The 15,038-nt window shown below is 41.1% G+C and overlaps 1 protein-coding gene and 1 long non-coding RNA gene across 2 annotated transcripts in view; one reads left to right on the forward strand and one right to left on the reverse strand.

Annotated features, from left to right (window-relative positions):
- Positions 1-6,946, reverse strand: part of LOC308280433 (ribose-phosphate pyrophosphokinase 2) — a 28,521-nt gene extending 21,575 nt beyond the window's left edge. Inside the window, exon 1 of the mRNA XM_080720697.1 lies at positions 6,627-6,946. Coding sequence (XP_080576823.1) covers positions 6,627-6,748 — 122 coding nt within the window. The 5' untranslated portion in view covers positions 6,749-6,946. The remainder of the gene's footprint in view (positions 1-6,626) is intronic.
- Positions 6,947-10,590: 3,644 nt separating this feature from the next.
- LOC308280371 lies at positions 10,591-13,459 on the forward strand. Its single transcript, XR_013961722.1, has 2 exons — positions 10,591-11,104; positions 11,167-13,459. It is a non-coding gene; the product is annotated as an uncharacterized lncRNA (long non-coding RNA).
- Positions 13,460-15,038: the final 1,579 nt, after the last annotated feature.

Raw genomic sequence — 15,038 nt, forward strand, 5'->3', positions numbered from 1 at the left:
ATATAGTTTTAGCGATTTTAATGACTGATTTCAGTGGGTGGGGGCATGCGTGCAAGTGGCTAAATATGTCTTTTTAGACACAATCATCTAGCGATTTCTTTACAGTAACACTACTAGCCCCCATAAGTCACATCTTCCTATGAAAAGTTGTGGTGCATATTGGCTTATTGCGTCTAAAAAGACGCGAGGCGTTGTGAGCATGTAGATCGGCTATTTTCACAATTTCAGCCTCTAATGTTTGCCAATTTGGCCAATGTTTAATTTGTCATTTCAGATGTATTAAAAAGTCCTTAAAGTGATCCCTGACTAATACGACAAATATGCCTTAATACATTATAATTGTCCTCTATAACTACAATGTAAAATTAAAAACACCTTAATTATTTTATTTCTTCTAGAAATAGCTAATCTTTCACTCAACAGGGGAAATGCCCGTCGCAAGTTGATGATGCCATAAATGTCATGTGTGATCTATCCTTATGGAATTTATGGCATGCATGTGCATTGTGCAAATAAAAACAAACTTAATACTTCATATGGTTAATATGAGCATCAACTCAATATTTCAAATGTCATCAACTTGCGACAGGCATTTCTCCTGTTGAGTGAAAGATTAGCTATTTCTAGAAGAAATACAATATTGAAGGTGTTTTTAATTTTACATTGTAGTTATAGAGGACAATTATAATGTATTAAGGCATATTTGTCGTATTAGTCAGGGATCACTTTAAATTGTCACTTTAAAATGTGCAGATACACTTAAAACGTTGTTGGTTTGTTTACTGTTGAGTGAGAAAACAACGTTTCACATTACGTTCATCATCTGGGGAACCCCCAAAATAATTTGGGTACCCCCCTGGGGGCCCAACCCCACAGGTTGAGAACCAATGGACTACAGGCCTGCAAATCAAAGCCAGAGGACGCAACATGTGTGTGAAACATTCCACACCACGGAAAGATGACCCTGGCGGCTCCCCAGTCCACATCATGTGACTGACGCCGGACACAAAAAGGAGAGGGGGGGGGGGGGCAGAGTCCAGGCATCCTGGCCTATGCAGTCACAATCACAAAGCACCTCCTGCTAACCTCAGGCACCACAGGGGTCACTGCAGTGCCACGACCCCCCTTGTTTTCCCAGACCCCAAGGTCTGACAGTCACACATGTTCAGTCTGAGTTGTACTGACAACTGAATAAAGGGTGTTTGGAAAGATGGAATTGCTGCAGTTTCACTGTAAATTTTTAAATTGACCCAGTGCTTGGGAGACAGTGTCTCAAAAAGTTAAGGTAGGAGCAGATGTATTCATGATTGTCTGTCTTCAATAATTTGTCATGAGATAAGACAGACTGAGGGAGGAATGTTTTTTACGAATTGTTAATCCTTGGGGGGAAATAGCTGCAACCTCCAAAAAACTGGCCACATTAGTAAATAGAACACATGATATATTACCCAAACACATCAATTGTGTGTCCATCCAATCATAAAGTTGTCCCTGTAAGTCAAAGTTTAGTTTGTGTCGCATTCCTAAGCAAATCATTTGAAGAGGCTCTTTGTGTCTCCATAGGGAACTAAGCAGACTCTTTGTGTCTCCATAGGGAACTAAGCAGACTCTTTGTGTCTCCATAGATAACTAAGCAGACTCTTTGTGTCTCCATAGATAACTAAGCAGACTCTTTGTGTCGAACCACTGCTGGTCATCAAATTATTGTCTAATAGGAATGCGACAAAAACGATATCCATGCATTCAAGTCTTCATGGGTGAGCATAGGAAAAAAAAGAGTCATTTTGGGGGTGAACTATCCCTTTAACACCAGCTTCTCTCAGATCTACAAGCTCACAACACCCTACAGCGCGTCGGCCTTGTAGATCAGCTATTTTCTGTGTGAGACACGATCGACGCACAACAAATCAGGCATAAGTGTCTCTAAGTCTCTGTTCAAACACCTCGTGTCTACCTTTGTTTATGCGAGGACATTATGTCTGTGCAAATGTGCAAGAAGGAATAAGTAATCCACACCCCTTCAACTGGTCCTTGACCTGAGCTGTGAGAACCAAACAGTGATTAGAAAGCAGTGCACGCCTCCTTTTCAGTTAGGGAGTCAAATAAAATAATAGTTGTTGTGTCCTTGGAAAGGTCGGCCTCCCCACAACTAATGTCGGCTGCGGTTTCCCTGGATCTTCACGAGGCACAGATGTCGCCAAATGAAACTTTTCTCTGAAAAAGCTAAATCACTTTTTCAGGGATTGGGAGAGTGTTTTATGCAGGTCTTTAAAGGAGCTATAGTCAACTGTTTCTTGAAAAACGGACGCTAAAATAAAAAACTATTTTTCAAAGTATTTTATAAAAAAGATTAAGCTAAGATTAAGATTAAGTTTACATCTTCTATTCTTTTATATGGATTGATAAGGTATGTAAAAAAAGTCAGGCTGACAATGGCCAAAATGATTATTTTTATAATTATTTTACGCTTTTTTTGTGGTCATTTTTGAATAGAAACACATATATGAAGCTTAATCTTTTTTTTAATATTTTCGAAACATTATAGCTCCTTTCAGTCCGAGTGTATAAAAAAAGCAACTGGGTTAAGCACCGTTGGTCCGACCAGTTTAACATTCACCAGTGTCGGCAGGTTAGCATTTCACCAGGTTAACATTCACCAGCATTAGTTTTACTGAGGTTAGGGTTAGGGCTAAGGTTAGGTTTAGGTGTATCTCCGTCCCCCAGACTTTCGTCACCTCCGCGCAGCCAATATACACTCGGACTGAACGACCTGCAAAAAAACACTCTCCCTTCAGGGATTATTGGAGACGTTTTTTTCAACGCAAACAACAGCTTATCACAAAATTCACCAGCCTGGCTGCTTGCATTCCATCCACTATCAGAGGTTTTTGGTACAGCGATTGTTGGTTACATCTCTCGGTCAACAATAAATCATACAAAGTTTTACCAGCCACAGTTAGAAAACTCTTTTTGGCTGACGGCTTGAAGTTGTGGTCATTTTCCACCATGAATACCAGATTACTGGAACTTAGTGAACATTGAATTTGTGACCCAGGAAATCACTAACAACGTAATATTCCTATGCAAGAAATAGAACACACAATGGTTACTTTAGTACAACAACGCCCAAGTCACTTGTGTATGTTTTAACTCACTTCTAATAAAATGTGAGCTTACACCAGTCACGTGCACACATCTATACTATAATTTTGCGAATGTCTGTCTGAGTGAGTGTCTGTCTGTCTGAAACAGCGTTTCTCCTCAGTGGCTGGAGCAATTGATCTGAAATCGCATCACCATAAGCATATGAACACACCTGACATAACTGTGAAGCCCGTTTGTCACTTTCACAAATCGTATGCTGTATATTAGCATTTTTATGGTGTATCTACTATCTATTCTGCATCTAGCATGAGGCACATCTATTCTGCATCTAGCTTGAGGCAAAATGTTTAACCAGCTCTGTGTGTGTGTGTGTGTGTGTGTGTGTGTGTGTGTGTGTGTGTGTGTGTGTGTGTGTGTGTGTGTGTGTGTGTGTGTGTGTGTGTGTGTGCAGGCAGGCGGGTGTGTGTGCAGGCGGGTGGGCGGGCGGGCTGGGGGGGGGGGGAACAGTATCTCTGTAGCCATTAAACGAAACGGGTTTCTTACATTGATGCTCCTACATCATGCAAGCACCAGTTAAAGTTACTTTCCATCCCTCATATACTGTGTGCACAGTGCACATCCCATAACCCACACACTGCACATCATTTTGGAGGTCATATCTTTGAACGGGTAAGGGCTAGTAGACATGAAAGGGGGCTTGAGCCCCAGCCCTTTTATCTGCCTGTAAAAAGTGCCCTCTCTAGACCATGAATGCAGTTTTTACTATGGTAAAAGAAATGCAAAGGCCCTTTTTACGTGCCAAAACTGAAGGCAGCATTCAAGAGAATTGCCTTGTCCAAACTCTCCCGAACTTGAATGCAACATCTCATGTTGAAAGAATTCCCCTCTCTGTGTAGAAGAGATGCCATTACGCCACATTTCTAGTACTGATTATGCTTAGTTCAGTGTGGTATCAAGCACTGAAAATAGCCGACCTCCAAGCTCACAACGCGTCGCGCTGCGACGCGTTGTGAGCTTGGAGGTCTGCTATTTTCAACATTTTCACCTAAAGGCCCTTTTAGAAATGTCAGCCCCTGCCTATTCTCTACACGTCCCTGGCTGACATATTTTTTGGACATAAGCAGGTCATCGCGTTCAAACCAGACACACAAGGCCATAGGTAATATCTAGACTAAAGGTCACAAACATGATGATAAGTTGATAACCCTGTTGAACTGCCTTAGCTAGCAGCATGCCAGTACTGATTGACCTCCTAATCAGAGACTTGCTTCCTTGGAAATTTGGACAAATTGAGCTCATGTGATATCATATGATGGCAGTCTAAGGTTAAGCTGTCAGATGGCAATGGTAAAGTAAGTGATTGGTGAGCTCTTCCCTCGAATACCAGAAAAGTCGCCCTCTTTCAAAGTCGCCCCAGACTCGTTTCCCAACGGGTCTGTGGCCTTAAGCTAGATGCAGATTGCAGATTAGACTAAAATCAAATCTGTGCTTCTGGGGTCCCTGGAACAAAAGGGTTTGCAATAGGGGTCCATCCGTGGAACAAAATATTTTGAGATGGGGGTCCACGGCCAAAAACACATTTTGGGGGTCCTTAACCACTGATAGGCACATTCTACAAATGTCTTCTAAATCATAAACATTTTCTGGAAAAAAAAAACTTATGTTGCCATCAGTGTTTCTCAAACTTTGTCATCTGAAGGACCCCCAGAATGATATGTATTTGGCTACGGACGCCCATCACAAAATATTTTGTTCCAGGGACCCCCAGAAGCAAATATTTGATTTTAGTCTATTCTGCATCTAGCTTAAGGCCACAGACCCGTTGGGAAACGAGTTTGGGGGCGACTTTGAAAGAGGGCGACTTATCTGGCTACCCTTCCCTCAACCTGGCCTTAAACAACAAATCCATGGCTATATTTAGCCCCTTTTCGACTGCAGCTTTAGCACCACATGAAAATATCTACTTTTTCATTACACAAAAGTACCCTTATCGGTAAGAAACAAATTGACCCTTTTAACTGTGATTATAATACAATATAAATTTGTATTACAACTATCGTAATTATAATACATTATAATGGATTATAACTGTGATTATAATACACTATAAAGTATTAATGTATTACTATGATAACTATAATACACTATAATAGATTATAATATCTTATAACACAAGAATCTATTATCATATATTACAACTATATCCTGGTGATCTAAATGAGAAGTATCAGTCATTATGAAGTGTTTGGCCTAGCTCAGACCTATTCTGGAATGGATACTTTTTAGTACCAGGTTTAGTACCACTTTCACACCACTCTACCCAGGTCGTTGTAGTGGAAGACCTGGCACAAGTGGGCCTGGTGGTGTGGTGTTAGGCCATGTCAGTGGAAAAGGGGCTAAATTTTAATTTTAATCTTAAACCTAAAACATTACCATTTGTCCCTTTGTGAGTATGACCCATAGAGTTATAATAAGTGGTATGACCCCACTATAGTGGGGTCACACTCACAAAGGGACAATGGATATGGATATGGCCTCTGTCACTCTCTCTCACATACCATTGTCATTTATCATTGCACAACAAAGTCTAGCAAATTAACCTAGTTATAACCTAACCATTTTTATTGGCCGGGGGAGGGGGCGCGCTCAGGGCACCCGGGGGCTGATTGGCCGGGTGAGACTTTCACAGACCAATCAAAGCGCCATAAAGGCTTTGATATCTCTCGTACCTGCAGAACAGAGGCAGCAATAAGCAACGACATGCGCGTAACGTTTACTACTGGCTAGTACCTGATGCAGATAGATGATCAGATGGCAATGTGGCACTGACTGTTTACTGTCATTTCGGGGTCACTGTTGTCATTGGTCAGTGTGACTGTATGTTATTTACTGCATCAGCCAGCCTACCATATAGTTATCACGATCCAGACCCGTATGTTTACATGTGGCCAGTTGGTCACGTGTTGCGAGCAAGCCAAAAAAGGCACATGGCACTTCATTTATTACCCTGGCCTGGGTGCCAAATGGCCGGCACTGGCACTGCGTACAAAACGCTGCAAAACAATAGTCGTTCGTCCACGACTGCCTTAACAATCCAATCAACATAGTAACAAGAAAATAAATACGGATGTAAGTTGACCCTATTAAACCAGCAGCACACAATGATGATGGTTCGGCAGCTGCCTTTACAACCCTAGCAAAAAAGGTGGAAAAGCCAGTTGGTTGTACGTCATCGAGTCATGACGATGTACCTCACACACACACACAGCGAGCCCCCGACTATTGTTAGCTTCCCCGGCTAACTTAGAGCACATGTGACACATACTACACTATAGTAGTTACGCTCCATCATCAACGCCTACCTGCTGCTTGCTGCTAGCTACCGCCACCAGGCCAGCTAAATCAGAGATATATATGATAACCTGTATTATGTAATGTTCACACTCGCGCTATGCTCATGATCACACACAGATCTAGGCCTATTATAACGCATTTCACGTGTAAATGTTGTATTTATTTACCATGTCTCCTGGTTGCTGAATTTCTTGGTGATGACTTTGCCCAGGTCCAGACCCAGACGATCTGCCACTTTCTGTGACAGGTCGTGATGCGAGCTCCCGCTGAAAAGGACGATGTTGGGCATGTCCGCTAAAAAAACAAAAAACGGAGCTAAAAGAATTAAAAAATAAAAATGTTACAGTAGGGAAATCAATGTTTTTCCCCCCGCCGGGCCCGGGGTTAGGGGTTTGTTGACAGAGATCGCGTGTTATTGCTGTGTGCTGTGCATGGCAGGGTTCAGGTTGTGGTGTTGTGCACGCCGCGGACAAGAGCAGAGCACAGACAGAGCTAAACGACGCTGGTGGGAAAAAAGAACGGGTCGTGTGTGTGCGCGCGCTGAAGCGGAAGTGCCGCTTTCCCATTGGACGAGCACAAGGAAACAGCGTGGTAGGTCCCATAGCCTGAAGGGACGGACGGTTGCCATGGGCGATACAGCGTCTCCCTTTTGGACAGTGCCTTTTATTAACTAGAAAATATTGTTCCTAAAGAAACAATGTGGGCTCGATTCAAGCTACAACTAAAATACTAGGATAAAAAGTAGCCTACAAATGCAGTTTGACTTGGTATGGGAGAGTGTTTTCTGCAGGTCTTTTCAGTCTGTGTGTATCAAAAAAGAAACGGTTAAGGCACTGCGGAGGCTTGTTATTGGCTGCGCGGAGGCGACGAAAGTCGGGGGGGACGGAGACAGTAGCGCTTTGGAGGCCGGACGCGACCGGACGCCGTGTGGTCGGAAAATTCCCACACGGACGCACGGACGGCACCGAACGGTGCACAACCGTGTAAACGCGTGCAATAAAATAATTAAGGTGTTTTTAATTTTACATCGTATTTATAGAGGACAATTATAATTTGTTAAGGCATATTTGTCATATTAGCCAGGGATCCCTTTAAAAGGAGAGACTCTTCATTGCAGCATATTTTGTCATATTAGCCAGGGATCCCTTTAAAAGGAGAGACTCTTCATTGCAGCATAACGTTGTTTTCGGGTGGAAACCTTGTATGTCCAAAACCGTTCGGTTTGTCCTGTCTTCTGACAGAGGTCATTGATAAAGGGGAATACATTAACTTGTATATTCTTTAATAAAACAATTCAAATCCTAAATGTGTAGCAGAAACTTCTTGGCTCATATAAGTTTGCCATCATCACTGTCGGGCAGAAATCTCGTATCTCCAAGTTTCAAATGTGTATGTTTTTTCGTTAAGTAAAGCCCTGCTTCATCATACAAGGCCGTTGCACGAAAGTAGTGAAAACAGCCAATCTACAAGCACACAACGCCTGTGCGAGGCGTTGTGTGCTTGTAGATCGGCTGTTTTCACTACTTTAAATCGTTTTTAAAATGATAACTACAAAACGAACGGTTTTGGACATACAAGGTTTCCACCCGAGAACAACGTTATGCTGCAATGAAGAGTCCTGTCTTCTTCTTCCTCTCTGCTTGTTATCAAACATCAAATCCAGCATGCACACGTGCGTGATGATCTGGGAGCTAGAAATTAGATTAGTGTGGTCAGCTGAGACCTCACGTCCCTGGTTTCATCACTGTCCCAAATGCCCCTGTCAATTCTTAGGGCACACTGACTACATACAGTACATGTCTGTTGTCATGTGCTACATGCCAGTTAAGAGAGTATAGGAGATCCAGTTGACTTCAAATGAATATTACAATTCATTTTGTTGTTGCCACTTTCTTTTCCTTTTCACCAGTATTGGACGATGGTGATGTTTTCTATATGTATGCCTGTAACGTACTACCTACACATTGTGGACAGGGGTGTCGCACCAAATTCTGGGCCCTGGCTACTTTAACTATCGAAAAATAGCAGTATATACAAGCTCGCAGTGGGGCACACTAGAGAAAAATTGTGCAAGTCTTTGAATGTTTCAAATCCTTCTAAGGTTTTTTTGAAAAACCTATGTTCCTCAGTGGTGCTCAAACCTTTTTTATGTGAAGGACCCCCAAAGTTATTATGTATTTGGCCACAGACCCCATCTCAAAATATTTAGTTCCAGGGACTCCCAGAAGCAAAATTTGAGTTAAAAATACACATATTCAAAGATTTGCACACATTTTCACGACTTTTCAAAAATAGCAGATCTACACGCTCGCAGCGCTGTGAGCTTGTAGACCCAAAACCTTCCGTACTGAGTCTTTATCCAGCTGGCCACGAGATAAAGCGTAGCAAACAAATATTTTTAGATCTTGGTTTATTACAAGCAAAAAGGGCTATTGCTTTATTGTGGAAAAAGATAGGCAAAGCAAGCACTGCTCAGTGGTTTAAGGAGTTAACCGTGTTCCTTTCTTTGTAAAAAAGCACTTGCACTCGAGCCAGAGTTGTTTGAGAAGATATGGGGACGATTTATTCAGTCTCTCATCCTAACGGATGAGTCACCAGAAAATTATGAGTCACCAGAAAAAATAATGGGTGTTTTTTTTTTTTTTTTATAATCAAATTTTTTATTGAGTTTACACAAAAATGAGTGACAGAAAGGTATTAGTATATATTGTTATAATGGAGTTTGAAGTTACAATGGGTGTGTATGGGGAGGCGTCCTGCAGGAGGAGGGCCTGGTAACATTTACATCAAATATCAAAATATTGAATCAATCAAATTAAAATCTGTTCAGGGTGATCATAAGAGCCTGATTAGACAATAAAATGACCAAAGGTTTTTTTTTCAGTTTAAGTATGTAATGTATGTCTTTTGTTTTGGTTTGTCTGGTCAAGTGATTGTATTGTTGGATTTTGTGTTGTCACATTGCTTTGTTTGTCAAAAAAAGAAACATGCAATAAATAAATAAAGTGTGACAAAAAAAGAAAAGAAAAAGAAATCACCTACCCATCATTGCACTCAAAGTAAACTGAGCTGGTTAAAAGTGTAACGAATTCCCTCCTCTCATTCTTACCCTATATCTTTTTGACCCTACCCTCTAATCTCCCCAATCCCATTCAATTTTGTCTGCTACAGCCCAAATGTAGCCTCTTGCATTGCTTGTATTATGTTTGTGTCTTTTTTATTTTTTAACATTGCTATTTTGGCCAGGAAACAGTTCTATTCCTTATTCTCTGGTGAACATTCAACGACAATAGCTGAACTACTCGCTCACAATATTGTGTCACAAGTACACAACACATTGGAGCTTGTAGATCGGCTATTGGTGAAGAGATTTGGTATAGAGGGGGAAAAATAACCAAATACATACCCCTGGGGTGACCCCGGCCATCTAAGTACCGGTAGGGATTATTAAACAAAAACACAAGTTTATATGTTTTACTGGATGCAAAATAAAAGTTAAGGCCAAACCAAACAGCTAAGTCCGGGTGGACTTACTGTAGATGGGACACCTGCTTTTATTGATCAACTTTCTAGTGATTCTAGCCCAGTCAGCAGTATTGAATAATTACACCTAGCAACTCCAAGATGGACTTTGAGAAATCATTGAGCTCTGATTAAAGCAAGACAAACCAAGTCCACAGTAGGGATGGGACGATATGAACATTTCATATCACGATTATTGTGACAAAAGAAATGACGATTTACGATATTATCGTGATAATCCAAATTCAATATCCTGGGGCGGAACATGATTTGCCAAAAAATAGCAGATCTACAAGCACACAACGCGTTGCAACGTATTTGCCTAAATGATTTTACCCAAGGTCGAGGCAGCTCATGAGCCCAAGAAATTCAATTAGGGATGCGGGACATTTCCAAAGAGGTTGGAAACGTGTGACCCCCCCACCACCACCAACCACAATATCGATCACGTTTTACCCCGTGACAACATTTAGTTCCAATGTCCAAGTGTCCCATGGGATAAAACACAGCAAAGTCAAAATAAGCCAGCCAGTTATACTTTGTAATTTTCTGAAATATATTTTATGGATGATGTCAGAGATGAAATGTCCAAAGCGTAGGTCCCAAAAAAACAAAACAAAAAACAAAAACAAAAAAAAAATATTTTTCATCAATAGAGAGAGACAAACAACAAACAAAAAAATAACATATTTTTTCCATTTACATGTAAACCAAGAATTGCTCTTGAGCCACAGTGGTGTGTGTGTGTGTGTATATATATATATATATATATATATATATATACACTGTACATACACACACACTCAGTGGCCATTTCATTAGGTACACCTGCTCGCTAAAACAAATAGCCTGCTCCTCCAAGGTTCGGTTACTGTTCAGCTAAACATTTGAACGGGTAAGCCGCCCGCGTGTTGTAGTGACTCCAGCATCTCAGAAACAGCCACCTATACCGTACCTTGGATTTTCTCACACAGCTCTAGAGAGCTTGGATAGAATGGTGCGATAAAACCAAAAATAACCGAAAATGCAGAGTGCGCAAGTACCGTGTTTGGTGCTGTCTGTATCCAGCCTACAGTACAAAGGCAGGGCCTTTAGCCAATAAGGGGTCAGCGTTCTCTGTGACGTCACCACCAAGTGCGACCTGATATAAATCAGTGTTAATTATTTCCGCAAATTTTGATTTAGTCTTAGTCTTTTGAATAACACACTATTTAGTATTAGTCCTGTCTTAGTCTTCTGAAATTGTTTTAGTCTAGTCTAGTCTTAGTAATATCAAAATGGCTTAGTCTTTTGTCTTTTGGGATTAGTCTTAGTATTTTAGTCTTCGTCTTTTAGGCTAAGTCTTCTGGGCTAAATATAACCACATAACTCTGAACAAGTCATTGTCTTCTACTGCCTGTTACTTGTTCAAAATAAACCATACATAAAATATGTATTTGGCTTTAATTTCATTGCAGTTACATACCAGTGTTAATTTTGACAGCCATTAGTCTTAGACTTAGATTTAGTCTTAGGTTTTTTGAATAACACAAATAATAGTCTTAGTCTTCTGAAACTGTTTTAGTCTAGTCTAGTCTTATCGACAAAATATCAAAATCTTGTAGTCTTTTAGTTTGATATAAATAACAAGGGGCATGTTGGCTCCTCAACAGAGCCAACTTGCCTACCCACATACATACAGACAGCACTCACCACCCTACTTGCACGCTCTGCTGGTCACACTTCGTAGTTTTCTTCGGAAAGTGACTATGAGTGCACAACGCGCAAGTTGGCACCTGGACAGAGTGCAGTCTAGTTAATAAGGGGCCCTTTCCACCGGTAAAGAACCGGTTCGGGTACTTTCTCCCGCCTATGGGATTAACCAGAGGTGAGCTTTTCCACCGAGAACCGAGTTGGTTCCGAACCGTAAAAGTTGGTTCGCGGCCGGTTCACAAGAACAAACCAAGGTTCCAAGAAAGTTGTCATCCCGTAGGCGGGAGAAAAAACCTGAACCAGGTCTTTGCCAGTGGAAAAGGCCCCTAAGACTAGCGGTGGATGGGAATGGCCAGACTGACTCAAACTAACAGATAGGCATCTCTCGTCAAACCTTGAAGCCATCTTCCATCTTACTAGGTAGGTGTGCGTAACAAAGTGGCCAATGAGTGTAGGCTATACATAACTGGCCATGGTGGGTATGACAATCACATGAAGGTGCCCTTTTCCAAACCTTTTTTCTCAAATCAATAACCATTGTTTTCTCTATACCGTGATAGAACACAATTCTTTAGAAAGAAAAAAACATTCTTTGGGAGAGTCGAGTCTTTTAAGGTGTGAATATATCAGAGGTTTGGCTGAGTGTGTTCCTCTTTAAATGCAGTCTCACATCCATCATGTAGCTTGTAAGTGCTGAACCGTGTTAAAATCACTCGTCGGAAACGATAATCGAGAAGAGCAATATCAAATAATTTGCCAGCGCGGACAAAGTCTTTTGAATTGTTTGTACACTGACGAGACCGTCCCACTCTCGTTTTTCTGGGATGCCATGGGAGGACCTAAGGGGGTTTAGGGTAGGGGGGGGAGGGGGTCCTCCAGTGTCTTCTTCTATTGTGCAAATACAGTTTGTTACATAGACAAACAGGCATGCTGACTCACAAACCATGCAAAGAGTTAGAGTTGGCGCGAGTAGACAGCGAAAGAAATAAAGAAATGTCAGGGAAAAGAATTACATTTTGAGAGATCAATTGCTGAACCTCGAATTCAAGATTTTGATAAAAAAAAATATATACTAGCCAAATCAAACAATAAAACAAGTGGAATGTTTTGTCAAACATGGAAAAAATAACAAATGAATCCCAAACATTTAAAAGTCTTAGTGAAATTATAACATTAAAATGAGTAAAATAAAGACAATGGTCATCGCTAAACTTTTTAAAAAAGTAGTAGGCCGATGGAGGGAATATTTCAGGCTGATTTTGTAGCTTTGGCTACAGAATGATTGTTACAGAATATTGACATTTATAACCAGGCTAAATTCGATGCTGGAGAAGGGAAGATGGAGACAACGATGTTACTGTACTTGTACAATACCAGCACAAAGAGAATTCTTACCCATCTGGTGAAAGTTGGGAGTCAAAATAACACTTCCCTTTTACTGTGTCTCACTATCTAAAAGTTAATTCATACTTTGTTGTAGAGCCCGACCGATATGTCGGTCAAACCGATATATGGGTCATTTTTGGACCCCGATGTCGGTATCAGACACCGGTCATTATCTCTCCGATGTATCGGTCGTTTTTATAAGTAATATTAGACCACCATTTGATGACATTTAGCCACTCAGACCCAAAATGTAGAATATATTGTCGTTGGCCGTAAGGATCCATTGGGTTTCATTTTACACTCATGAGTTAAAGATCTTATAAAGGGTCCATTTGGTTACCAAATCTCCATAATTTTGCTGGGGACCACCTGGAAACCCCTCAAGGACCAATGGTGGTCCCCGGACCAATGGTAAAAAAAGGGAAAAAAGTTTTTGAAGGTAAGAAGTTTTTGAAATTTTGGTTATTTTATTATTATTTTATATTATTACAAAACATCGGTTAAACATCGGCGATCGGTGGTCTAGCACTCTCCATCGGCAAACATCGGCATCGGTCAAAAGATATGGCATCGGTCGGGCTCTACTTTGTTGCACGATCCTTTTGATAAAAGTTGGTCTAGAAAAATCGCTTTCGTTTTGTCACGACGACATTCACGGAAAAGGTAACGTCACTCAACATGAAGTCCCACCCTCTCCTCTCCTACATAAAATAGCATCCAAATTATTACCGTTTTCTTTTTGGACGTGCACGGTGATGACATCACAGTTCAAAGGCGTGTGTGTGTCATCCATGCACCACTACAGCAAACAGAGGCGTCAATTGGGTATGGCAAGGCATGGCAGCTGCCATATACCTGGCTTGGCTACAGGGGAAAAATGTAAATGTACTTATTAAAATGAATTCATCATGCCTGTTGCTAAGGTATGGCAACATGACTGGTGTCTTGCACGTGCGCAAAGGCACACGTGCAAGACACCAGTCATGTTGCCATACCTTAGCTTTTGCTGAACGGACGCCACTGACAGCAAATGCATCATTTAGTACTGGCGTTGGACGCCAGTTTTGCAAACCTAAAGTAGCTGATTAGTTGGGTCGTTTCCGATACTTCCGTGACCGTGGTGAGCATAGGTCCATTTCTCAGTGGTTTTGTCAACTATGACGGTTAAATTACAAATTGAGCTCCCATGCCCCTCGCAAAAATGCGGGCATAATCTTTGACAGCCTCATTCACTTACTATACACTATACTATAAAGGAAAAATATACCCCCAAAACTCTGCTTTAAGTAGCATGTGAGGGGTCAAACTAGGGTTTTTTTTTTATTATTATGAATCCATTGCAAGCATTATTTTTGCATGAAAAACATTCCTTGGGCTAAAAACGGACCCCATAAAACTGTGAAAAGTGATGACTCATCACTAAACCATAGTTTTGTCGGGCCGTTTTAGCCCAAGGAATGTTTTTTTTTGTGCAAAACAAATGCTTGCAATGGATTCAGAATAATTAAAAAACCCTAGTTTGAACCCTCACATGCTACTTAAAGCAGTTTTTTGGGGGTATTTATTCCTTTATAGTAAGTGAATGAGACGCAAACTTTCAGTGGCTATCAAAGATTTTGCCCGCATTTTTGCGAGGGGCGTGGGAGCTCAATTTGTTATTTAACCTTCATAGTTGACAAAACGGACCATCGCTTTCCACGGTCACGGAAGCATCGGAAACGACCCAACTAGATGTAAAAGCTCACAGCTGTAGCAGCTGTGACATTGTAAATCAGCTATTTCCGATGCGCGACACCCACGCGCAACTAAGAATAAATCAGGCTTCGTGTAACCAAGTTGTCAGCTGTTTACTGAGGTTGTTAAAAGTTCAACTGCAGTGCCAGGCTAATGCTGCGCGATCGCGTTTCAGTTGGGGAGACTCTTAAAAACAGTGCAGTCAAAGAAGAGTTTAAAATGCTGCTTTTCAAATATTTCTTTTT

The sequence above is a fragment of the Nannobrachium achirus genome (assembly GCF_963921795.1).
Source record: "Nannobrachium achirus genome assembly, chromosome: 24".
NCBI lineage: Eukaryota > Metazoa > Chordata > Actinopteri > Myctophiformes > Myctophidae > Nannobrachium > Nannobrachium achirus.